Consider the following 25,803-nt stretch of genomic DNA (forward strand, 5'->3'; position numbering starts at 1 on the left):
GGTATTTCCTTTGTGCGGCCCCAGCGCACACAGTATCCAAGGGGTTAACCTGAGAGCTGCTTTGAGAACGGAGGCGAAGGTCACCGGCGGCAACAGCAAAGACTTTTAAAGCCTGCCGTCCTGAGCCTTTCACCCTGCCTTTCCCACCCAGGGGATTGTAAACATTGGCTCCCGGCCACCACGTCCCACAGCACAAAACTTCTCTGTGCTTTCAGCATATACATTTATGCTTTTTTTTTTTTTTTTCCTAATGGAAGCTGAAGCAAAGGCGTGTTCTTGCTGGGAGCACAGAGAACATATTTCTGTTCAGGGAAAGGAAAGAGATCCCATCCTGCTGGAATGTGGAAGCATGCAGATACGCTTATTTAGCGGTGCTTCACATGGAACTTAGCCGCTGCTCTTAGCCTGTCTTTCTCAAGTCAGAAGAATGTGTAGAATGCTGTCACTTAATCAGAACCCAGAAGAGCTCTTTTATCTGCCATTTGTTAGTAGCTAGCAATATTGCCCTTATCTCTTTGTCCTTTAGCTCCAGCCAATGCCCTGGGATATGAGCACTGGTAACAAGAAAACACTTATTACCTTGAGCGTTTGCTTCTTGTTTTTCTGTTTTAAAACTTCAGAGTTTTTTTTTTTAACTTAAATAAAATTGTCTTAGTCCTGGGACCATGGTTGTTCGGTGATGTGGAAAAGAAACCGAATTGATTCATATACTTACGCTGCCATTGATATCTGCTTCTATAAAAGTCTGTTATCCACACAACTTGTAAATAACCTTTATGGATTCAGTCACATGAAAAAGGGGAATTTCCAGAAATATTATATGTAGCTTAAATTTCTCCCTCCTCAGTGTTTTAATGTTTTGTAGAGGAGTTAATATCCTTTCACCTATTTTAAGTAATTTCATGTCATTTCAGTCATTTAATATAATAGTTTTTTTCTCTTCAGTGATTTCTAAAGATACAACTGAAAAATTCATGGTGATCAATCCATACGTTATAATAGTAGCTCAGGGCAGAAAAAATCATACCCCATGACATTTTTTAAAAAGTGTATTTCAGAGGCAGGCATATAATATTGTACCCGTTTCTTCTGAAATGGCTACTGTGAGCCCATTTTGGAATAAATTTGGATGCTTGCCTACAGAAAGGTCAGTCACTAAACATTCCTGTTTGAGCAACGATGCTTGATTCTGAAAAGCCCGACATCAGCCCTGCCACATCGCACAGACATGCAGACAGGCTCTGCTCTAGCCTCTAGCTGCAGCTGATAACAAATGTGTGACTTTGCCTTCTGCCTCTCAGCTGAAATGACTCTTAGAGGTTCTTCACCGACTCTTCTGGAATTCCAGTGTTGCTGTATGGAATCACAGACTCCATTGTGTACTTATAAAGGTCCTTTACGTTTTCCTCTGGATCAGAGTTCCCTTTCTCAAAGTGTGACGGTTCTGTGATCAGCACCCCTGACCTGGATGTGTGTATGGGTTGACAGCGCCACGTCCAGGTAGCATCACCAAGCAGGTAGAATGTATTTATTCCTGATTATTGGATTCTAGGCTTGGAAAGGACTTTAGAAATAATCTCATGTGACCTCTGGATTTTATAATTGAGGATGCTCAGTCATGTCCAACTCTTTGCATCCCCATGGACTGTAGCCCTCCATGCTCCTCTGTCCATGGGATTCTCCAGGCAAGACTGCTAGTGTGGGTTGCCATTCCCTTCTCCAAGGGATCTTCTCGAGCCAGGTATCAAACCTGGTCTTCTGCAGTGCAGGCAGATATTCTTTATTAGCTGAGCCGCCGGGGAAACCCCTATAGTAGAGGAACCTGGGGCCCATTGATACCGAATTACTTTTTTTTTTTTGAGACAAAACACAGGTATTATTTACTGATATATCTGGAACTAAAACCAGGTCTCTAGATTTCAGTCCAGGACTGTTTCTCCTACTCCGTCTAGTCTTGTAGCCCCTGTACTGTGTGATGAGTTCCTTGACAACCAGAGGTGGGCATGAGGCACTCCGATGCTGCTGTTCACACCATGGGTGTACCTCCACAGGCTGAAGTTGGCAGAAGTGATTATGAGCAGCTGCTTTGTACCCTGAGCAGGAAGTAGCATGAAGTCTTGGTCCCTACTTATTCCCAAGGTGTCTAGTGACTGGCATTTCAACTCTTTAGCTCATCAGCTTGTCATGCCTCAGTTTTACTGTGATAAGTTTATCTACATTCCTATAGCATTCTCTTTTTCTCTTGCCTGTTTAACGTGTCTCATATTAAAGACTGACTCTACCTTACCACAGTGAACTCTCCATCAAAGCTGACAATATGACCAAAGCTATACACGGAGGCTAACTGAGAGCACTAAATGCTTTTATGACTAGATCAGTAAGACTGACTCTAACTGTGAAAGCATCAATCCAAGGACCGTAAAAGAAAAGGAAGTCTTTGCAGTAGGCATCTATTGAATTTACTGTTGTCTAGAGATGAATGTACCCATCGTGAAAAGCAGAAACATTGTTGAAGTGCGTAATGATTAATTAGTTAGAAAAATGTCCATATAAATCCGGAGGTAGGAGTAAATACCGTTTGAAATACAAATGAATGAGTTGGGGGCGGGGGGGGGGAGTGTAAAATGGAGAAAGAAACCAGAGTTGGTCCTTCCTAAAGACTAACAGCAAAGACAGTCTTCTGGCAAAGAAAAGTGTGTATTAGTCACTCAGTCGTGTCCAGCTCTTTGTGATACCATGGACTGTAGCCCTCCAGGCTCCTCTGTCCATGGGACTCTTCAGGTCAGGATATTGGAGTGGGCTGCCTTGGCCTCCTCCAGGGGATTGAACCTGACCCAGGGGTTGAACCTGGGTCTCCTGCACGGCAGGCAGATTCTTTACCATCTGAGCCCCCAGAGAAGTTACTTCTGGCAAAGCAAGAAAAACATATGTCTCCTATCTCTATATGTTTTAGGTTCTCATTCAAGCAACAGAACAGAGAAAATATATCCTGTAACAACAACAACAACAACAAAAACAGTTTGGGACTGAGCAAAACAGATTGCTATTATTATTTTCAAAACTCCTATAAGTTGTTCTCATCAGACCCTGTTGGTCCATGGCCTCTGTGTAAGAAATTAAGTGCTGAGTGGTAGGGGTATGCAGTATTAGGAGAAAGATTATGCTTGAGAGGTTTATAGTCTGCTATAAGATGGTAAATATGATAAAAGTTCCAGTCAATGAGGTACCCTGTAAAGAGCAAGGACAAAAAAGTATCACGGAGGTACCAGTGCATAAAAATGCCTGGTTTTCATTCATAAACACTTTTTCTCACAATACTCTCCATGACAAAAATCATGGATTGCCTTGTAGCTCCATGAAAAAATGAATTTATTGTAACAGTCACAAAGGATTCGGGTATCTCAAGGTAGAAGCTTCCATTCTCTTCACAAGTAGCAGCTTCTCACTCTTGGAAATTGAGGCAGAAAGGTACTGCCTTTGTTGACTGGTTTATATAGACTTAGCTTGAGAGTGAGACTCAGCACACATTTACCTCTGACTCATTCGCAAATGCACTACTGAAGGTCCTTCCTGTTAATGTCAGTGAGTTCGATTTTGCTGCAAAATGTGTTTCCTATTGCCAAGGCTTTCAGATGGGATGGTTCAGACTTTCAGTCCCGTAAGTCTCATGGGAGCAAGAGTTTGACATCCTTCAGTTTTTTCAATGACTGCTTATTGTTCTCTTTTATTACATTTCAGAAATTTTAAAAATGTCAAAGGCTTCCTTTACCTCTCCGATCTTCTATTTCTTTGTATATACTTGAGGTTTTCCTTTGAAGAGGTTTACTCCCTCTGCTGGTTTTAACTATGAAATGAATGAATGCGTGTAATAAGTATATTTCTGATGACAGATCCCAGGGGTTGCTTGCCTGTGGTGTTCTTTGCCTTAGACTTTCTCCAACGTGTAAAATTTTGCTTTTGTTTGACTCCCTCAAATTCTGGATATAAAATAGCCCATGAATCTGAGAGGATTTTTTATATTTCTTTTGAGAACAATATGAAATTCTATGAGACTTGTAGTAATTTGACACTTAAGTCTGGCATGCAGATTTATAGTATATAATATAATAGATGCTTTAGCTTAGTTTTAGTTTAGTTCAGTCACTCAGTCGTGTCTGACTCTTTGCGACCCCATGAATCGCAGCACGCCAGGCCTCCCTGTCCATCACCAGCTCCCGGAATTCACTCAGACTCGCGTCCATTGAGTTGGAGATGACATCCAGCCATCTCATCCTCTGTCGTCCCCTTCTCCTCCTGCCCCCAGTCCCTCCCAGCATCAGGGTCTTTTCCAATGAGTCAACTCTTCACATGAGGTGGCCAAAGTACTGGAGTTTCAGCTTCAGCATCAGTCCTTCCAAAGAACGCCCAGGACTGATCTCCTTCAGAATGGACTGGTTGGATCTCCTTGCAGTCCAAGGGACTCTCAAGAGTCTTCTCCAACACCACAGTTCAAAAGCATCAATTCTTCGGCGCTCAGCTTTCTTCACAGTCCAATTCTCACATCCATACATGACTACTGGAAAAACCATAGCCTTGACTAGACAGACCTTTGTTGGTAAAGTAATGTCTCTGCTTTTCAATATGCTGTCTAGGTTGGTCATAACTTTTCTTCCAAGGAGTAAGCGTCTTTTAATTTCATGGCTGCAGTCACCATCTGTAGTGATTTTGGAGCCCCCCAAAATAAAGTCAGCCACTGTTTCCACTGTTTCCCCATCTATGTCCCATGAAGTGATGGGACCAGATGCCCTGATCTTCGTTTTCTGAATGTTGAGCTTTAGGCCAACTTTTTCACTCTCCTCTTTCACTTTCATCAAGAGGCTTTTTAGTTCCTCTTCACTTTCTGCCATAAGGATGGTGTCATCTGCATATCTGAGGTTATTGATATTTCTCCCAGCAGTCTTGATTCCATCTTGTGCTTCTTCCAGCCCAGCGTTTCTCGTGATATACTCTGCATAGAAGTTAAATAAGCAGGGTGACAATATACAGCCTTGATGTACTCCTTTTCCTATTTGGAACCGGTCTGTTGTTCCGTGTCCAGTTCTAACTGTTGCTTCCTGACCTGCATATAGGTTTCTCAAGAGGCAGGTCAGGTGGTCTGGTATTCCCATCTCTTTCAGAAGTTTCCACAGTTTATTGTGATCCACACAGTCAAAGGCTTTGGCATAGTCAATAAAGCAGAAATAGATGTTTTTCTGGAACTCTCTTGCTTTTTCGATGATCCAGTGAATGTTAGCAATTTGATTTCTGGTTCCTCTGCCTTTTCTAAAACCAGCTTAAACATCTGGAAGTTCACGGTTCACGTATTGCTGAAGCCTGGCTTGGAGAATTTTGAGCATTACTTTACTAGCACGTGAGATGAGTGCAATTGTGCGGTAGTTTGAGCATTCTTTGGCATTGCCTTTCTTTGAGATTGGAATGAAAACTGACCTTTTCCAGTCCTGCGTCCACTGCTGAGTTTTCCAATTTCCTGGCATATTGAGTGCAGCACTTTCACAGCATCATCTTTCAGGATTTGAAATAGCTCAACTGGAATTCCATCACCTCCACTAGCTTTGTTCGTAGTAATGCTTTCTAAGGCCCACTTCACATTCCAGGATGTCTGGCTCTAGGTGAGTGATCACACCATATATGCTTAATAAATATTTATCAATTTCTTGATTGACTTCACATTCCAGGATGTCTGGCTCTAGGTGAGTGATCACACCATATATGCTTAATAAATATTTATCAATTTCTTGATTGCAGCTATATTTTTATTGTATACAGACAGATTGTGCATACTTTAATGCAGAAGTAATAAATCACTGATTCTTTTTGATTAAGTCATTTGTGTTTCCATAGAGCTTTCTCCATGTAGTTCTTACTGTAGTTCCAGCCACACGGTATTACAGTATTTCCTTTTGTATTTGCCTTGCTAGACTGTGAAACCCTCCAGAACAGGCATTGTCTGTTATTTGTCTTTAGAGTCTCAGACCCTGTTGGTGAACTTCAACATATTATACAACTAAAAGCTTCTTCCCAAATGGTGTCCAAGAGCCAGAAAGTTTAATTAACCAGAACTTTTTCTCCATTCTACTTTTACCATAAAAAGATAATTGAAGGTAAATAACTTACTCGAAATACCCACTTTCTAAAATGTGAGCACATGTGTACTACAGAATATAGTTAGTATAGTTAATACAGACATAGCAAGACCGCCTCACCATCTCCACTTGTATATTATATAGTAGCAGTCAGTGCTATGATGGTTATACCAAAGCCCTGAATGATCTTTTTTGCAACTTATATTTTCTTTTTATACCTTCATTTTCATTGCAAAACCAGCTTTTCATTTACATTGCTTGCTTAAAGCAAGCAACACCAGCTCTAATTTTTCAGGATGGCATTAGTTAAGAATGCTAAGTTGCGTGCAAGCATAGATTCCAAACTTATTTTGGGTTGTTTGTGCTCCTAACACCGGACATTGTCTTAGACCATTGCTTTCAAAGCATTTTCCAAGGACCTCTAATTCTGTAGGATAGTGAGAGGTATTATATGTGTGGGCGGGGAGGAGTGAGGCACATTTCAGTAATACTTGGTAAATGTTGAATTAAATAGATTTCTTTTAAATGTAGAATTTCTCAGATCCTCTAATATTCCGGGGCTAAAATGTGAATTCAGCATATTCCCAAATGTGTTTTATTTAGAACTGTTTTTAAAAATATTTTTATGTATTTATTTATTTGTCTATGTCAGGTCTTTAGTCATGGCACAGGATCTCCACTCCTTGTTTTGGCATGCAGGATCTTTTTGATGAAACATATCTTGGCATTACTGTCTCCTAATTCCCTTTGGGAAACAGCAGTATTAGACAATCAGGACTTAACAGTATAACCAAATGGGTTCCTTCCTCATTTTCTCCAAGGTACTATCAATATTCATCTCTTACTGGAAAAGTTTTAGTTGATAGGAAATATTGACAGAATGGCTTCAGTCTGTTTTTGAAGCCGAATGTAAAATCTCACAGATGCTGTGTGTGTCTTTCTGGCCTGAGTCACAGTATTCCTTCCCGGGTTTCTCACTACACTTTTGAAATCAGTCAGACGCTAAAGCCCTGTAAGTGCAGGAACTGAGGTGCATTCACCATCACGGAGTGCCCGCCATCAAGTAGCACTCTGCAAATGTTTATCTAGCAAATGAAGAAAATAATTTTTCCAGTTGTTCAGGTTTATAAGCAAAGGCAAATGGTACCACATATATAGTGATTATTGTCCTGCAGTGCACCCCGCACCCCCAGAATAGTTGTCATGGTTCCCGGTGTTTAAATTTCATGCCGGAGTGGATGTGAACGCAGGCTCACCGCAGAAGGAAAAGTGGCTGCATGACCTCTTCAGAGGGAAATGTGGCAGCAGGGGCCAGTAGCTTAGTGCTGGCCTCTTAACTAGGCTACAGGACTGTGTACTGACAGGTACGACTCTATACTTTATAACGATGTTTCAGCATTTTGTTTGTAGAGGAAATCTAGTAAAAACCACCTCCACCAACTTCTGCAGCTTTTATGTTCTTAATATTTTAACTTAGAATCTTGGCAGAGACATTGCAAACTGCTTTTCTGTGTAGTTTCCCTACTCAGTACCCACGTTATCTAAGAACTTTGTATAAATGGTTATACGCCTCCAGAGAAGAACAAGCAGATGCTTAAAGAGTTGGAAATTTGCTGAAAGTGAGTTAGCAAGAGCAAAAGTGAAAAACCGTCTTTCATCTGTTGAGCCACACAAATGATAGATATCATTATTGATTCTGCCATTTCAAAACTCAAGTTAGGGCTTTAGTAAATACAGACTATATTATAATGTTTTGGAAATTTATCAGTCAAAGTGTAAGAGGCTCTGCTCTAGGCTAACTTGACTGGTTGGGGACATCAAATGGTGACAAAGAAGTGGAGACACTGGAACTCTGATGCATTCCTAGTGGGAGTATAAGATGGTTCAGCTGTACTTGGAAAAACGGTTTTGTAGTATTTACTGACCATATGCCTTCCCTCTCTCAATAGATAGACAAGTAGATAGATTTATGTATTCAAGAGAAGTGAGTGCCTATGTCCGATAAGAGACATGCACAGAAATGCTCATAACAGAATGTTCATTCACCATGTGTGTTAATCACTAGAACCAAGAACTAAAACACCCATCAAAAGAAGAAAAAAATGGCTAAATAAATTCTGGCATGTTGACACAATGGAATACTACACAGCAAGGACAGGGAACAAGCTACTGATATTGTCAGCAAGTTGCTAACAAAACAACTTACATATTAAGCTGAGTAAAAAAAAAAAAAAAGCCAAACGCAAAAACTGCATGATTCCTTTCATATGGAGTGCAAGAAGACCCAGCAGTATTAACCCATGATGACAGAATGGTATCGACTAAGAAAGATACAGAGAGCACTTTCTATGGTGATATAAATGTTCTGCATCTTGGTCTGAGTGGTGGTTACCTAGGTGTGTACATATGTAAGGGTTAGGGGAATGGAGAGAAAGAGAGAGATGGCAATAGGTAGCTAAAACTTATTTGCTCTTTACAAGAAATTTCCTCCAAGGTACGATGTATAAATGTGATTCTGCTTCCATATTTCTGAATGTGAAACACCTTTTGTATCTTCAGAATAATCTAAAACAGATGTATTATTTTTTCCCCCCTGGTCGTATCTTGTTTTTGTAGTTTGGGGAAAAATTTGCAAGAACCTCTCTCTTGGTCTTACATCTAACACAGTCATTGAATGCCTGGTGTGTGCCAGACACTGGGCCAGGCTTTGGAGATCCAAAGGTGATTAAGGTCCAGTGCTGCCACTGAGTCTTGTCGGGGTGATGGAGATGCAAACAGTTTCCTGTGGTCATATCACACCTCAGCCGGGGCTATAAGAGAGGTGTGGAGTGTAGAGCCAGTAGCCTCTCAGAATGTTCTGGAAGGCTTCACCAGAGGCATCTTTTTTTTTTTTTTAATGAAATTAACTTTATTATAGAAATTATTCTAAGGCTTTCTGGGGAAGACAAATACATTTTGACATAAAACAAATTGAATTGTATCAAAGACACACTCTACCTTTTAGCTATCAACTTTGTTTCCTCCTTGAGTTTATATCTTACCCTCTTTTTTGCACAGAAACTTCACCCGTAAACAACGTTTGGAAAACCAGCATATATTTCTTTTTTTAGTTCATTTATTTTTATTTGGGGGATAATTGCTTTACAGTACTGTGTTGGTTTCTGCCGTACATCAGCATGAATCAGCCATAGGTATACATCTGTCCCCTCTCTCTTGAACCTCCCTCCCATCTCCCACCCCATCCTACCCATGTAGGTTGTCACAGAGCCTGATTTGAGTTCCCCAAGTCATACAGCAAATTCCCATCGGCTGTCTGTTTCACATGTGATAAAGTGTGTATTTCCAGGCTGCTCTCTCAATCCATCCCACCCTCTCCTTCCTCCACCGTGTCCACGAGTCTTCGTGTATGCGTCTCCATTGCTGCTCTGCCGATCGGCTCATTAGTACCATCTTTCTAGATTCCATATATACAGCATATACGTCTTACACAAATCTAGTATATGTTGTTCCAGGTTTAATTAGATGCCAAGGGATGACACAGACTTGGAACATCAGCCCGTAAACTGTAAACCAAAAGGTAGAAGTAATTGATATATCTCAATAAAACTCTGAAATTTATGGCCTTGCTTTTCTTTTTTCCATATATCAGGGCCCTCAATATATTAAGCAGCTAAAATGGTGATTTAAGATTGCTTTTCAATGGCTAAAGAATAATTAAATTAATTAAATTTTAAAAAAAAGAATAGTTAAAATTTTTATGTATTCTGCATGTTTCCTTAGGTATCACTGTTACCACTTCTTAGGCCATTTATCAAAGCCCTGACAGTTTCAAGGATAAAAGAAGCTTACCTGCCACAGATTTCTAGAAAGCAGCAGCATTCTTTGAAATGTTTATAAATGGAAAAGTCATCTTTCTTTGAATTAGCTCTGAGGTAAAAGCCAAGTTATACCCCAACTGGAGAGTTACTTTTCCTTTCAAGTCATCTTTGCATGCAGCAACCACACTGCCCCGAACACATGTGCAGCGTGAGCTCCTGAGCATAGGTGAGAAGCCTTCCGCTGGTTTTTATGTTCACACATGTCTCTCTCTCCTGATGGCGGATGTACCTAGAAATACTGGTGAGTCCTTGGTATTAGTGTGGTTCTTCCTAGAAACGGAGACAATTTTAAGAGAAGCCTTGCAGCTCATCAAGAGCAAATAAATTCTGTATTTTAAAAGTGTTTAAAGAGCAGAACTATCCTCCCTTTTGGTGATCCTTTCCTTCCCCTCCTCGCAGAGAAGATGCAAAGATACTAAAACTTCTTTAAGCATAGGCAAGAAAGGGGAAATAAAGGGCACATGCTACCCATCCGTCTTTGCTCTTTGTTAGTAATTTGGAAATCAGACCGTAAAATCCAGAACAATGTTATGTCCATGCACTTACACTGAACCTTCAAATCTGAAAATATTGTATGCCCAGTGATGTGAATGAAACAGTGGGTGGTGGTATCCAGGCTGTCCAAACTGTATTTTCCATTCTCTGGTTTCCTCAGCCCTAGCGGTCTGTGCATTTCGCTATGTTATCAAGTTAAGAAGGCACCCTGTTCAGCTGTGTTGGCATAAATGGATGAGAGTGAGTCTGCCACAGAGTCTAGCTTGGGGAACTGGTTAGATGGGGCTTTCATTTGCAGAGACAGGGAATGCAGAAGGAGAACAAGTTTCAGGGGAAGGTCTTTGCCGTGGTCCCCAGAGAAGGAATGTTCTGGGAGGACATAGAGAACTTGCCTTTGGTGATCACACCGCACCAGAGCATCGTGGGTAGGGACACCTTCCCGACCCTCCATCCACGATCATGAACCCCCAACTGGTGACATCTTGGTGAAATCCTTTGGGATAGCAGTTCCCTGGGTGAGGGAGGGGCAGGAGGGTGGGGGACATTTCTTTTGTTCTTGGGATATCATTAACCTGGGGAGGGGGTCTGTGGTGGGGGAAACATGCCTTTTGTTATGGAGATGATTGTTTGGGGAGGGGAGTGTTTTGTTTTGCTTTTGTGCTTGTTACTTTTGTTTTTGACTGTGCAACCTGGCTTACAGGATCTTAGTTCCCTGACCAGGGATGGAATCGGCCCATGGCAGTAGAAAGCACCAAGTCCTAACTATTGGACCACCGGGGAATCCCCAGAAGTGATTGTTTTACAAATACAGACGTTTAAAGTCATAATTATGCATAAGACCAAAAAGCAAACAACGAAAAGACCCAAGGTTATTCCGTCTCTACACTGAGGAGAGTCAACCTGAGTCAGATAAACCTTGTTCCAAATCTTGCTTGTACCATTTACTAGTTGATTGGGTCTTGGACAAGTTGCTTAATTTCTGGAGTCTCAGCTTCCTTATCTTTAAAAATAGAGTCACGGATACTGACTTCATACCACTAACCTGCAGATGCTCCAAGCAGACAGGTGAAGTCCGTCTGGCACAGGACTTGACATCTTCTGTGCTCCACGAATGTTTTCATTCCCTCCTTCCCTAACCTGCTTCTTTACCCCCCAGATGGGATAAAAGTGAAAGCTTTTAAGAGAAGAGATCACAAAATAACACAAAATCCCACAATGATCCATCTGCTGTTTAACAGTTCTTCTTGTCAGCATACTTCCTTCTTTCTAACCAGAATTCCTAATGGTGCAATCTGAGTCCCCTGCAGTGGGGCCTTCTCCTTTTTTGTTTGCAGTTTTAATCTTGCTAAACAAACGGCATGAAACATCCTAAGCTTTGGGAGCATATTTTCTTTAGTTCTTGCCTTTAATAGCGAAAGCACAAAATATAATGGGAACTCTGGAGTCCTCTGAAGACCTTACGTTTACTGCCGGTTGCCCAGACTAGTTAGTTAGCATGCATCTCTGTGAACCTTCTAGATGAAAGTGTGTCAGTACAAACTTTGGGCAGAGTGGTTTTTTCAGAATGAGTTGTACCTTGGTGTAGTACCTTCCAGCTCAGAAAATCCACACCCTTCCCATTTAAGGAAAGTAGAGCCCACAGATTTTAAGATGTTGAAGAATGTTTGAGCCCAAACTTAGGTCCTAAAACTGTGCATCCGTTTCCCTTGTCGCTTGCACTGACCAAATAACCTACAAGTGTTCATGTAATAGTTTTACATGCAGCCTGTATTAAGAGTGAACGTGGTCACCAAGGAGGAAGAAGGTGTGGACTTAAAGAGACATGCAGCTGTTTTCATCATAAAAAGTCAATTTGTAAGTTTACTTTCAAGTCTGAGTGGTGATGAGGCTTCCCAAAGCATATAGATTTTCTTAAGTGTTAAAGCAACCTTTAAAAGGAAACGATGAGCTCTACAGCCTGCCATATCCTGTGTGCAGAATAATTTTCATTTCTACTTATCTGTGAAGGTTGAAGGAATGTCTACAAATATTTGCTTGGTTTCTATGGTGAAGGCGGAGAGAGATCAAGTGTGTGATTGTTCAGTGTCAAAATCAAAACTACACTATACTGTACTTCTAAAAAGAGAGTGCGTTTGTTGCTTGAAACATAATAAGACATTTAGCGAGTAGTAACTATTTTAAGTTTCACAAGTTCAGGATGAAATTTAAACAATACGGCCTGAAGGAAAACATGGGCCCTTCAGGCATGTTAAAACTTCACTTTCCAAAAATAAAATGGTCCTCATACTTTATTAAAAAGTCATCTGTTGATTAGAGATAATGCTGGTGGACTCTAAGGATGCCGCGTGTGGGCATGGGGACATGACCACAGTCTGTAAATTTCTTTTTTTTTTTTTTATAATTTTATTTATTTATTTTTGGCTGTGCTGGGTCTTCTTTGCTTTTTGCAGGCTTTCTCTGGTTGCGGCAAGCAGGGGCCCCTCTCTGGTTGTGGTGCTCGAGCTTCTCTTACTGCAGAGCACGGGCTCCTCTAGGCAGCGTGGGCCCTAGGGTGCTCGGGCTTCAGTAGCCGCAGCGTATAGACTCAGCAGTCGCCGTTTGTGGGCTCTGGAACACGGGCTCAATAGTTGCGGCCCACGGGCTTAGTTGCTTCTCAGCATGCGGGATCTCCCTGGATCAGGGATCAAACCTGTGTCTCCTGCATTGGCAGGAGGATTGTTTGCCAGTGAGCCACCAGGGAAGCCCTATAAATTTCTACTATATTAGAAACCCCTTCATCTGCCCTAGGTATCCCTTCTAACCCTGGAACCCTCCATTCATTCTGCTGTCTTCTGGCTACCCTTGCATTTTTGAAACATACATTTTTTTTTTATATAGTTCCTTAGGTTTTTAGTTTATTATTCTTTATGCTTTAAATATACAGTACATACTATTTTTCATATTTGAAAAGTCAAATAGTAAAAAAGTTTCCCCCCAAAAAATGATTGAATGAAAGAAAGAGAGTAGTTGTCTTAGCATTCCTATTGGTGTGGGGGTAGGTTGAAGGGAGTGATACATTTTAATCAGAAGCACCAGACAAGTGGAACATACATTAAAAAAAAAAAAAGAAACCTCACATGCACAATGCTTTGTCAGGTCCTGAGGGTGAGAAGTCCACTTAGGAACAGCCTCTACCCTCAGATGGTAAAAAATCGCCTGCAGTGTGGGAGACCTAGGTTCGATCCCTGGGTTGGGAAGATCCCCTGGAGGAGGGCATGGCAACCCAGTGCTGTATTCTTGCCTGGAGAATCTGCACTGACAGAGAAGCCTGGTTGGCCCCAGTCCATGGTGTCACAAAGAGTCTGACGTGACTGAGTGACTAAACGCAGCACAGGCAGTGAGTACGTGGTGAATGGAATACAGTGTGATAAGCGCTGCTTTTCCATGTAATTGGGCAGGACCAGGCAGGGCAAGGCTCACAGGAATTAAGAATGGAGTCACGAGAGAGAGAACTTCCAGAGAAAGGGTTTCAATCTATGAGAAGGCCACAAGGCACGCATGACATAGCACGCATGTTTGTACAACCATAAAGCCTCTGAACGGGTGGAGGAAGCTTTCCCATGAAGGAGGAACAGGCGATAAAGCCAGAGAGAGGGTGGGAGCCAGATCATGAAGTTGAACTTGAACTTGACCCTGAAAGCTCTCAAGAATGGTGGAAGGATTTTAAAGAGGAATGGAGTGAGCACAGCTATAGATACAGAAGAGAAGCCAGAGTAGGAGAAAACCTAGTGGGAGAAGACCCCTTAGGAAGCTGCTGTGACCTGTAGCAGTTCGTGGTGCAACTGTCAGGGTCTGGTGGCTTGATTGAGAGCGGGGCTGTGTGGGAAGGAACCTGGGCGGCTGGTGACTTTACTTGCAGAGAGAGGGAATCTAAGAGAAAAGACTGTGTGCATTTTGGAATTGAAATACCTATGGGAGTACCAGGGGCTTCCCCGATTTGGATCCCTGGGTTGGGAAGATCCCCTGGAGCAGGCCGTGGCAACCTACTCCAGTATTCTTGCCTGGAGAATCCCATGGACAGAGGAGCTTGGCGAGCTACAGTCCATGGGGTTGCAAAGAGTTGGACACAGCTGAAGTGACTTAACATGGGAGCACTAAGTGGTGATGTCCAGGAAACAGCTGGACATGTGTGTCAGAATTCTGGATACCATGTGGACTTGAGGGTCATCCATTATGATGCTCCCCCAGGAGTTGTGCTTCACATTAGGAAAGCAATTGTCCAAGAATATCCTTGTTGTTGCTCAGTCGTGTCTGACTGTGATCCCGTGGACTACAGCACGCCAAGTTTCCCTGTCCAGAAAACAATTGTTTCAGGGACTGATTGGGAAAGAGATGGCCAAGGGGTTACTGGAAAGTCCCTGGGACCCCACCCCAAGTTCTCCTTCAGCCAGCTGATTTGACTTGCTGCTCTTCTGATTGTGACCCACCCTGTCTAGGATAACAGGGTAGCTCTCCTAGAGTGCACACTCAATGATGAACTGAAGTTCACTTGGACCTTTAAAGACTTGATGTCTAGAATAACACCTTTTTAAAGTAAATTTGCTTAGACATGAGCAAAATGGGAGAGAGGCATAAGGCTTAGAAAGAGATGGTCAGTGCCAAGGAAATGGCACCCCACTCCAGTACTCTAGCCTAGAAAATCCCCTGGACGGAGGAGCATGGTAGGGTACAGTCTATGGGGTCGCCAAGAGTCAGACACGACTGAGCAACTTCACTGTCACTGATATCATGAAAGGTCAGAGCCTGGATCCTTGAACTCCCCTTCATTCATCCTTCAGTGGGTCCCTGTCCCCCTCGGACACAGGACACAGGTCTCTATCTACAGAGCTCCTCTTCTCCAAAGATTCCCTTCACCTTGGGCTCAGCTCTTCCCTGTGCCATTGCCCTTTGAGTTTTCTGACACATTCTCAGAATCAAATGAGGTTCAGCCCACCTCCCTCCACAGATACAATTCCTTTTTAAAAAATACACGGTTAGTGGGGCTTCCCAGTGGTTATGACTACATGTGTCTGTTGCAGAGGGGTGGGGGTGGGGGGTGGGATGCAGGTTTGATCCCTAATCAGGTAACTAAGATCCCACATGCTGCATGATACAACCAAAAAAATTTTAATTTAATAAATAAATAGAAATGCAGAATTACTCAGAGGTCCTCAGTTGTTTTAGGCATTGTTGTCCCTATATTCTCCAGGGTAGAAGACTGACCCCAGGAGTTAGTTCCCTGTGGTTCTTTCACGTGTCCAGTCATCAGATAATAAGTGAGCACCTTCCGTGCATTGACACTCTATATACAGTGTGGCCGACGAATGGAATGACTCTAATGGAAAATCGGAGCTATGACAACGCAATGCAAACTCAGGGGAGAGCAACCAGCCCCAGCTAGGAGATCAAGAAAGGCTTCCTGGAGGAAGTGATCTGTGAACATTCAGATCAGCAGAGACTCAAGGACAGAATATGCCACAGAGAGAACCACAGAAGCAGTGACCAGGTAGTTGGAAGCTAGTACATTTACACGGGAGCCAGAGGTGGTCTCCACCAGCTGGTCCCCAGTGAATCTGGACAGCTAGGGTTCTGGAAGGACAGGCAGCCTTCCTGCGGGTAGCAGATGTGCAACAGAGGCCGTGATTGTTGTTGGCTCAGTTCCCAGAATCAGAGAACATTTTTGTGTAGACTTCAGCCATTTTTTTTGTCATACACCAGAACATCTTTTTCTGGCCCTTAGGTTATAAATGTGTCTAGTGGAGATGATTCTGTTATTATTTGTTGAAAGTACTTTGTATGTTAACTTTTATTGGCATTGTACTCTTTTAATGCTTCCCATTTAATTGGCCTTACAGTGACAAGACTGGGCCAGAAAGAATTAAAATTCTGATGGTTTATAGTCTCTTAAATTAAATGTATGATTTTAAAGAACTGAATTTTGAGACCCTTTAGGAAAAGTCAGTGAAATTACCACAAATTTTAATGTTCACTTTGCAAAAGCGTGGATGTCTTTTGGAGGGAAGAAACAGACATACTAGAGAGTTTTATGGGCTTCTCTGGAGACTCAGTGGTAAAGAACCCACCTGCCAGAGCAGGAGCCATGGGTTCGATCCCTTTGTTGGGAAAATTCCCTGGAGAAGGGCATGGCAACCCACTTCAGTATTCTTGCCAGGAGAATCCCATGGACAGAGGAGCCTGGCGGGCTACCGTCCATGGAGTCACAAAGAGTCGGACACGACTTAGCGACTAAACAACTTCACAACACGAAGTTTTATACTGGTGTGAAGAAGATAAATGGCTTAGAGAACAACTTAGAAAGCCTTCACTTGGACAGTATAAAAATCCTGAGTTTTTCTAAGGATTTTATCCTTATTTCTCAGAAATTGCTACAGAACTTTACATTGGAGACTTACTGAAATTGGCCCCAGAAGAATCACCACACTGTTCCCCCCAACAAGTACTTACTAAACCAAAGAGCAGGCAAGGATGTCTTAGTTCTATACAGTATATGGATTTTTTAAGTCATTACCATTGCTACATCATTTAAGACCTCTTAGAATGCTAACAGAGGTCCCTATACAAGTCATCCAGTCTAAATATCCTCTATGACAGATAAGAAAGCCGAGAAAAAGTCGCCACCCACACTAGTTTCTTCATCAGCAAACTGGATGTATTAGTCAGGTCCCAACAGGAAATAGATGGCAGACTCAAAATAAGACAATTCAAGGAAGGTTTGTTTACAGAGACAAGATCTACAAAGAAGTGGGTTTAGGGGAAGCCCAGTGGATGGCATGAACTTGAGTCTTTCTTGCATCAAGCTGTTACCATTCATTCCCAGGCTTGAAGGGTGATGGGGAGCAGTTAACTGGAGTTGGGTGGGGTGGGCTGCCTGGGAAGGACATTGACTTTGTAATGACAGCCCTGCCAGCTCTGAACCACCTTGCTGAGAGGAAATCAAGGGGTTAAAGATCCAGCCTCACTGTTCTTCTCTCTGAACTCCTGCCTTGGCTTCCCATTGGCCAAACCCAATAAGAAGCTGAAGGCAAATGGTCCACACAGGTCCACCTCCCAAGAATGGGGCCCCCATGCAGAGAGGCAAAGGGAATATGGCCCAGCACGACGTACTTACCGTGCTTTGATGCTCTCTAAGCACGTAGCCATAGATTAGGGGTGACTCAGAGAACATCTGCTAAGGTTTTCTGGATCTTGGTGAAAGGGTACATGAATTAAAGACTGTAAAATCTAATATTAAGTAAGAATGCTTTACTCTGACATGTACTTTGAGTCAGAGTTGGCCTTGGCTCTATTTTATCTTATACTGTACTGAACTGTTTCACAAAATTGTGAATAGAGATCAAAGCAGTTTAAACAGATACATCCACTTGTGTAAATATCCTTGAACTCCCCTCATCTTCCGCTCCCCCTCCTATTGCCAAATCCATCTAGCACCTCTAGAGGCTGTTAATACATGTAGTGATTGTAATAAACATCATATTTGCTTGGGTTCCAGCTGGCTGCAACCACCAAACTCTGTCCATAGTTCTATTGTTATCTTTGCTTAGTAGACAACGTCATTGTTACCATTAGAAGCCACCTTTGTCTTAGATTTCTAAATGTTGATCTTTATACATTGTACTCATTGTTTATACAGCCTGTCTTTTAACTGACCACTATATTTTGTTTTTAAGGGTATGTAGAATTATTAAACTGAGAGAATATGTGGGTAGAAATTAATTGATTATATTATTGAAAATGTTCTATGTTACTTCATGCACTAAATCCTTGAAACATTTTTTTATCCGTTTTGTCCATTGTTTATAAAACTTTCTATTAAAAATTAGTAAATCTGCTTTCCTGTGACTTAAACTGGTTTTAAGTGAGGCAGTCTTCCATCAGCAGTTTTTAGAGGTACAGAACTGTAATAGTTCCTTAGGAAACAGAATTTATACTTTAATGTCAGGGAAATTTGTTACAATTTGTTCTCGTGAAATTATAGAAATTGTCATCATTTCAGATATTTTAAAATTACAGTGACTTAAAGTGAGGATTGAAGGACTGTGGGTCAGAAAATGGAATGGCCACGTGTATTAGCAAAGTAAAACTAGGGAAGCTTACTTGATACATGAGCTAATGTTATATAAATAGGGAATAATTGTTAGATTTATGTCTATTGCAAAAGGCAGTCATTTATTATTTTAAATGTAGGCTCTGGACAGCATTGGGGTTATTTTATTGGAGAATCAACTAGAAATGTATAGTTCATACTCTTTTGGCATTCATGCATTTGAATTCTATAAGGATTAACCCAAAAGATATCTCTTTAGATAAATGCTGATGGTTCAAAAAGAGTATAAACATAAACCCAGTGAATGAATCTAATTCCTCTCACCTTGTTACAATGATTTAAACATAGCCCAATTAAAAATCTCTAAGAGATAATAAAGAGATTTTTAAATCTTAGCTTTCATTGAAGTTATCAAATGGTAATTTGGTGAATACATTTGTACCATGCAGAGCACTGTTGTGGTTTCAAACTGAATTTTGAAGTTAAAAGTGAAGCCTTTTTCTTTAACTTTTTTTTTAGAGAAAATCACTTAACTCCAAAGGATAGCTGCATTTTTGAGATTTTTTTTTTAAGTTCATGTTAAAATATTTCAAAGAAAATTTAAAATCCTTTTCTTTCAGTTCTTTAATTGCAACCTGTATATTTGCCTGCTGATGTGTGGATGTTTGGAGTGCTGAAAGAAGGGGGCCAGGTTGGATGCTGAGGAAGGACTGTGGGGTTGAAATCAGTGCCCAGGAGAATCCCACGTGGCAGCTCCCTGACTCTGGCTAAATTACCCAGGCTCTCCAAGATTGTTTTCTCAGCTATAAAATGTGCTTACCGACAGCAGCTGACTGGCCTTGTGCCTCTGAGATTGTCATCCAGCCCCTCCTTTCTCTCCTGCTTTCCACCTCCCTTGCTGCCATCCCTCCATGACAGCTGTCCCCTTAAAGCTAGGTGTCTGTGCATACAATCCTGGCAGGCATTTTTGTATGCATAAGTGACTGTTTACACCCACACATAATCTTTAATAAAAATTGAAAAATATTTTGCGCTGCTTCAAAGCTTCCCTGTTCACTTAACAGTGTATCATGAATATCTTTTTATGTGAACAGGAATGAGCAGGATGACAGCTAACTCATCTTTCTTGATGACTGAATAATATTCTCCTATTGGGAATTATCGTGGAGTAAACATCCTTGCACATACCTCTTTGTATACTAGTCTGAGTATTTCTATAGGATAAATTCCCACAGATGGAACTCTGGTTCAGAGACATAGGCACTATTAATTTTATAGATACTGTCAGATTGTCCTTTAAAAAGGTTGTGCCAGTTTGCAATTGAAAACATACAGGGTTCCTTCCTTCCTTCCATCCCATGGCCAACTCTGAATAGTGGTATTCTGTCCCTTCTGCCCATCAGGCAAAAACGATGCTCTCTGATTATATTACTTGATTGCATATTGTTGTATTATCTTATTGTGTTAGCCTTCCTTCCTCTCTCTCCCTTCTTCCTTTTCTTTCATTCATTTTCCTTTCTTTCTTTTCTTTCTTTCAGTGAGATTGAGGATCTTTTCTAGTTTTTTCTTTAGAATTTTTTCATGTTTTTTATCCCTTTTTCTTTTGTATTGTCTTATTGATATAATTTGTTTTAGGTGTTTTCTCCCTGGTTGTCATTCACCCTTTGCCTTTATTTACAGTGTTTGCTGAAGAGGATTTCAGTTTTAAATAGCTGGATCTGTGAATCTTTTCATTTCAGGCTTCTAGATTACCCATCATGATGAGAAAGGCCTCCACATCCCAAGGTCCTCTTCTGTTTTCTTCTAATACATTTTTCTAGCTCTGCTTCTTTCTTCTTATGCATGGTATAAAGTAGGGATCAAACTTATTTTTCTTCCAAATGAACGGCCAGTTGTCTTGCTTTCACCTGTTGAAGTGTATTTTCTCTCTCTGAGATGAAACTCAGCCTACCTATCAGAACATCTTATAAATATCTTGTAAATATCACCTTATAAATATCTCATTCTCTTTCTGAACTTTATTCATTTTTTAATCTGTTAGCACCTACTGTTTTATTTGCTGTACCTGCTTCCCTAGTGACTCAGATGGTAAAGAATCCGCCTGTAATGTGGGAGACCTAGGTTGGATCCCTGGGTTGGGAAGATCTCCTGGAGAAGGGACTGGAAACCTGCACCAGTATTCTGGCCTAGAGAATTCCATGGACTATATAGTCCATGGGGTTGCAAAGAGTCGGACCCAGCTGAGCAAATTTCACTTCACTTCAGAGTGTATTTTGGTGACAAAGAACAAATCACCCTCATCCTAATTTCTCAAACTGTTTTCGGCTCTTCTTAAGTGTTATTCCGCCAGAGGCACCTAACTATCAAAGTTACTCCCCCACATCACTGGATTGTCTTACTTTTTTGTGTTAAATGCAGGAATGATAATTATCTTTATGATATCGCTTTTTCACCATTTATTTCGTTTTTATTTTATATTCTTCAATAATAGGACATCATTTTTTAAATGCAGATCTTGCTTTTTTAAATTCCTCGGTGTTTCACATGTTTTTGTTACCGTGTGAGTGCGATCCTTTTTCCATTATATTTTGTAACTGACTTAGAAGCACTTGTGTGTTTGTTTTGTACTCTATGTCTACTATCACCCAAATGTTTACTATCTGAATAATGTTTTGTTGTAATTAATTTCATATATTAAAACATAAAGCCAGGGTGTATAAGGCAGAAACCCTTAGAAAGACAAGGAGATTCTGGGGGAAGGAAAGCACAGACTCAATTATCTTTCAGTTTGACACAGTATAGAAGAATATAAGTAAGGATCTGTGTGAGGCAAACTAATTAATAAAGAACTTTACACTTAAAAGAGAGTACTCTTCTTACATCCTATGAAACAAAAGCCAGTAAAATGCATAGTCATAAAGGATAGACATTCCACAGGTTGCATTCTCTGGCTGTGATGTAATAGCACTCAGTTCAGTTCAGTTCAGTCGCTCAATCGTGTCCGGCTCTTTGCGACCCCATGAATCGCAGCACGCCAGGCCTCCCTGTCCATCACCAACTCCCGGAGTTCACTCAGACTCACGTCCATCGCACTAGCAATTAAATAATCCAGCAATTAACAGTTAACCATAAATATCTGATAATATGGAAATTTTAAAACTCTTTTCTAAATAATTCTTCATACTAGATTATTCTTAAAGAGAAAATTAAAGATAAATTATGTATTATTTAAAGCTGAACAAAAATGAGGGAGGTTTATTTAATAATATATAACTAAATGTTCTATCATTAATCAAAAGTGAAAATAAATTATCCAGGTTTCAACTCAGAAATAAATTTTAGAAAACAAAGAAATTAGGAGGGAGGATTTAAAAAGATAAAAGTAGAAGTCAATAAATTATAAAACAGTAAGCCTCCCAAAATGAGAAGACATTTTAAAGTCAGTTTTTTAATAAATAATGTAGCTAAACTGTTAATAACCCTGACTGATATAAAGAGGAAAAAAATTATATTTTCTTTCTCAGAAAACCAAAAAATTAAGTGAGATGAAAATAATGAACAAGAAATACTGTATAAATTTAAGCCAATATATTTTAAAATCGAGATTAAGGATATTCATAGGGAAATTCCTTATCATTACCAAAACTGACTCAAAACAACGTTGAAACCTGAACAGACTAATTACCAAGAAGAAAGTCATGAGACTGTTAGAAACATGCTGCTTGGAAAGATCCAGATCCAGGCGGTTTTACAAGTGCATCCTGTCAAGGAACTGATTATTCGTATGCTGTTTATAATATTCCAGAATATAGAAAAGGATGGACAGTTTGCATATATCCCTAACACTAAACATGAAAAATTACACACAAAAAGAAAACTGTAGATTAGTCTCATTCATCAGTGTAAGTTAGTGTCCTAAATAAATATTAGCAAATAGAATCCGAGTCAAATAAAAGAATAATAAACCATGACTAGGAATGATTTATTCCAAGAAGAGAAGGGTGGTACAATATTGGGAAATCCATTAATGTAATTAATCTAGCATTAATAGAATAAAAGAGAATGGTCAAATGGTTATTATTAATAGACATTTTTTAAAGCTTTTGATAAAAATGCATTACCCGTTTTGAGTGGTAACTAAATTTTAAAAGGAAATGAAAGGAACTTCTTAAATGTATTGATATTTTTCTTATTATTTTAGCTGTCTAAACATTTATTTGGTGATCGTAATAAGTATCACTGATTAAAGTACTGAAGGTGAGGATAGTTATACTAAAATGTTTTAGAACGAGTAATCAGTCAGAAATCACAGCCTCTTTAAACAGCGTTAAACAATGCTGTATTCAGATTAAACTTTTCATCTCATACGTTTGACTCTATTTCAGACTGAAGTGAGAAGATAAATCTGTAATATCACAATATCTGTGTCTATCTGGAAACCCCTGGACTTCATGGTCCGTTTGCCCCTGCACACCTTGGTTTACAGTGTACTAGAGAAACAGGGAAGTGTTCCTCCAGCTAGAAATATTAGTAATACAGAGATAAATTATGTAACTAGACACTGGAGCCCAGAATCAGACACTTTTCTTAACAAAGGCAGTGAGTACCTTCTCTTTGGGGATTGAATCTTTCCCACTTATCTTCTAGGAATGATTGCCTTGAAATCATCAGTTTGGTATTTGTTGAAACACAGTTGTGACACGCTAAATACTATGATGGGCAGTGATAGACATAAAGGTGGGTGAAAGCAGGTCCACGGCCCCAGGAATGACCCATGTTGTGAACTACGTTATATGCTAAGTCGCTTCAGTTGTGTCCCACTCTGCGAGAGCTACATTACAAGGTATGGTTTCTCGGTGGCGGTGGGTCCACAGAGGTGATGATATCAAAGCTGAACTTTGTAGGAGAAGCGGAATTTCAGCCTGTGGAGGAGAAAGTAGAGTTTGTCAGACTAGAACAGTGTCATCCAAAAACACAGAGGCAAGAGCTGGAAGATACGTTTTGTATAATTGAGTGGTGCTCAAACCTGGCCAAGGGTTAGGGTTACCTAATGAAGTTTAACCAAAAGGAAAAAAAAAAAAAAGAGGAGGAAGAGAAAAAAAAAAAGAACTCCAGAGCCCCCACCCATGGATATCTAATTAAGTTAGGGGCAGGATAAGGCCCAGACAACATGAGTTTTTCTAGACACCCCCTGGATGATCCTGGTACACGGCCAGGGTTGAAAGCCAGTGATGCAGTCTCATGTGTGACTAGGCCATGTATTTCATTGTCAGTCAGAATCCTGAGTTGGTGGGACTCAGCTGAGCAGTTTTCTGCTCCCTGTCATGCTGGCAGGAGCCACAGTGATCTGTTGGGGTGACTGGTCAGGCTGCAGTGTCCAAGATGGCTCACTCACATGGTCTTTCAGCTGAGAGCTCAGATGAGGCTGTCGGCTGGGACATCTCTGTGGTCTGCTCGTTGCATAGCAGCTGGTTTCCAAAAGGAAGCATCTTCAGAGCAAACATTCAAAAAGGCTCGGGGTAATCAGTCTTCCTATAACCTAGCTTTGGTAGTCTCAGATGTCACTTCCATTATATTCTGTTGGTCAAGCAAGTCACCACCTCAGAGAGAAGGGACGGTGAATTAAACTCCAGTCTTTAATGAGAGGAGTGTGTATATAAGGAAAGAAGGCAATTGATGGCAACCATTTTTTTTTTCCCAAAAAAAATTTCTGCTGCAGTCTTGATGCATTAAGTTCTATAGCATCAACGTAAATAAACAGAACTTCAGGAAAGTTAGATAGACATCAATGAAAGTACAATTAGGTAAGACAGAGTAATGATAGAAGGAATCTGAATAATGTAAAATGCTTATGTAGTAGATGCGGTATTGAGTTCCTTACCTGACAAGAAAGAATATATCTGCAATTCAGACGTCCATAGAATTTCTGCTAAAAAGAAGCCCTTAAACCCCTATTTGCTCTTATAAATCCAGAACCTGAATGATATGATTTCCTCACCTTTCAGTGTTGCAGAAATATTTTGTTGTGTTTGCTCTATCTGTTATTACACCGCTCGGGATAAAACGGGGTTCTTCCCGTGTGGGAATCCCTCCCTTTGGATGATTTTCCACATGGTGTAAGCACTTGGTTACACATTCTCTCTCACGTTCTTCATGCTTTGTTTTCTGACAAGAGTGGCATTGAAGGGGGCTTTGTTTTGATTCCCCACGGTCTCGTGATAAGAGTAGTTTTGACTTGTCCTGGGTGCTCTGCAGGCTTCAGGGTCACCATCCAACAGACCCTGGAGTCATCTTCTGATTTCCCCAAATGGCTGACCTGGGAATGGAGCTGAACACATTGCCATCCCCTGTTTTCCACACATTGTTTTTTTTTAAAGCCCCTTTAGAAAGAAACCATGGTTTTTTAAGGTAAGGGTTGGTTTGTTGACTTGTTTTTTTAAAGTCTTTGCTTTTGCTTTCTGAAATTCAGTGATTTTGCCATCCTAGTAAGACACCCAGAGTCTGAGGTGGGAACCCAGGTTGTGGGGATGATGGAATTTCCCGACCTGTCAGCCATGAGCCTGTCACGTTACTTATTGCTCCAGTCTCAGTGTCCCCTGTAAGATTTCAGGAGCCCTTTCCAGGCCGAGTCTCGGCATGACACCGCTCAGCACGAGGCGTGAAGCAGATGGCCGTCGCCCCCAGTAACGCTCCGCTGCGCTTGTCCTTGCAGGTCGTCACGCTGTGGTACCGAGCACCGGAAGTCCTCCTGCAGTCCAGCTATGCCACCCCTGTGGACCTCTGGAGCGTTGGCTGCATATTTGCAGAGATGTTTCGTAGAAAGTAAGAAATGCTTTTTGTTTCTCTGTCTCCCTTGGGAAGAAATGTTTGGGGTCTTGGATAATTTAAGTAGCAGCCTAGTATCTCTCTCTCAAGTGGGATCCTGGTATCCACATCCATATGCCTCCGGCTCTCACTTCCGAGTCTGTCCAGAAACTGCCTTCTCAGCCTTTACAGTGTCACTCGGTGTGGTGGTCGCTTCTGGCTCTTGGAAGCTCTGTTTGGAAAAGAACACTGCACTGTTCTTAACAATTCATTGTTTCTGTTGGTGATAATAAGACATGGTAAATGTGAAGCATGTTATGAAAATTTGTTTTTAGTGAGAAATATCTTCAAGGTGGACTTTTCCACAGGAGGAAGACCAGGGATATTAGGTATATGGAAGTTTTGTTGATGGGTTGACAGA

General features: G+C 40.9%; 1 protein-coding gene across 3 annotated transcripts in view; it reads left to right on the plus strand.

Moving 5' to 3' along the window:
* The window catches only part of CDK6 (cyclin dependent kinase 6), a 265,385-nt gene that overhangs the window by 160,793 nt on the left and 78,789 nt on the right, over window positions 1-25,803 (plus strand). For all 3 annotated transcript variants that reach the window (XM_018047425.1, XM_018047424.1, XM_018047426.1), the window contains exon 5: window positions 25,291-25,400. In XM_018047425.1, the coding sequence (XP_017902914.1) occupies window positions 25,291-25,400 (110 nt within the window). The remainder of the gene's footprint in view (window positions 1-25,290; window positions 25,401-25,803) is intronic.

Source organism: Capra hircus, chromosome 4 (assembly GCF_001704415.2).
Source record: "Capra hircus breed San Clemente chromosome 4, ASM170441v1, whole genome shotgun sequence".
Taxonomy (NCBI): Eukaryota; Metazoa; Chordata; class Mammalia; order Artiodactyla; family Bovidae; genus Capra; species Capra hircus.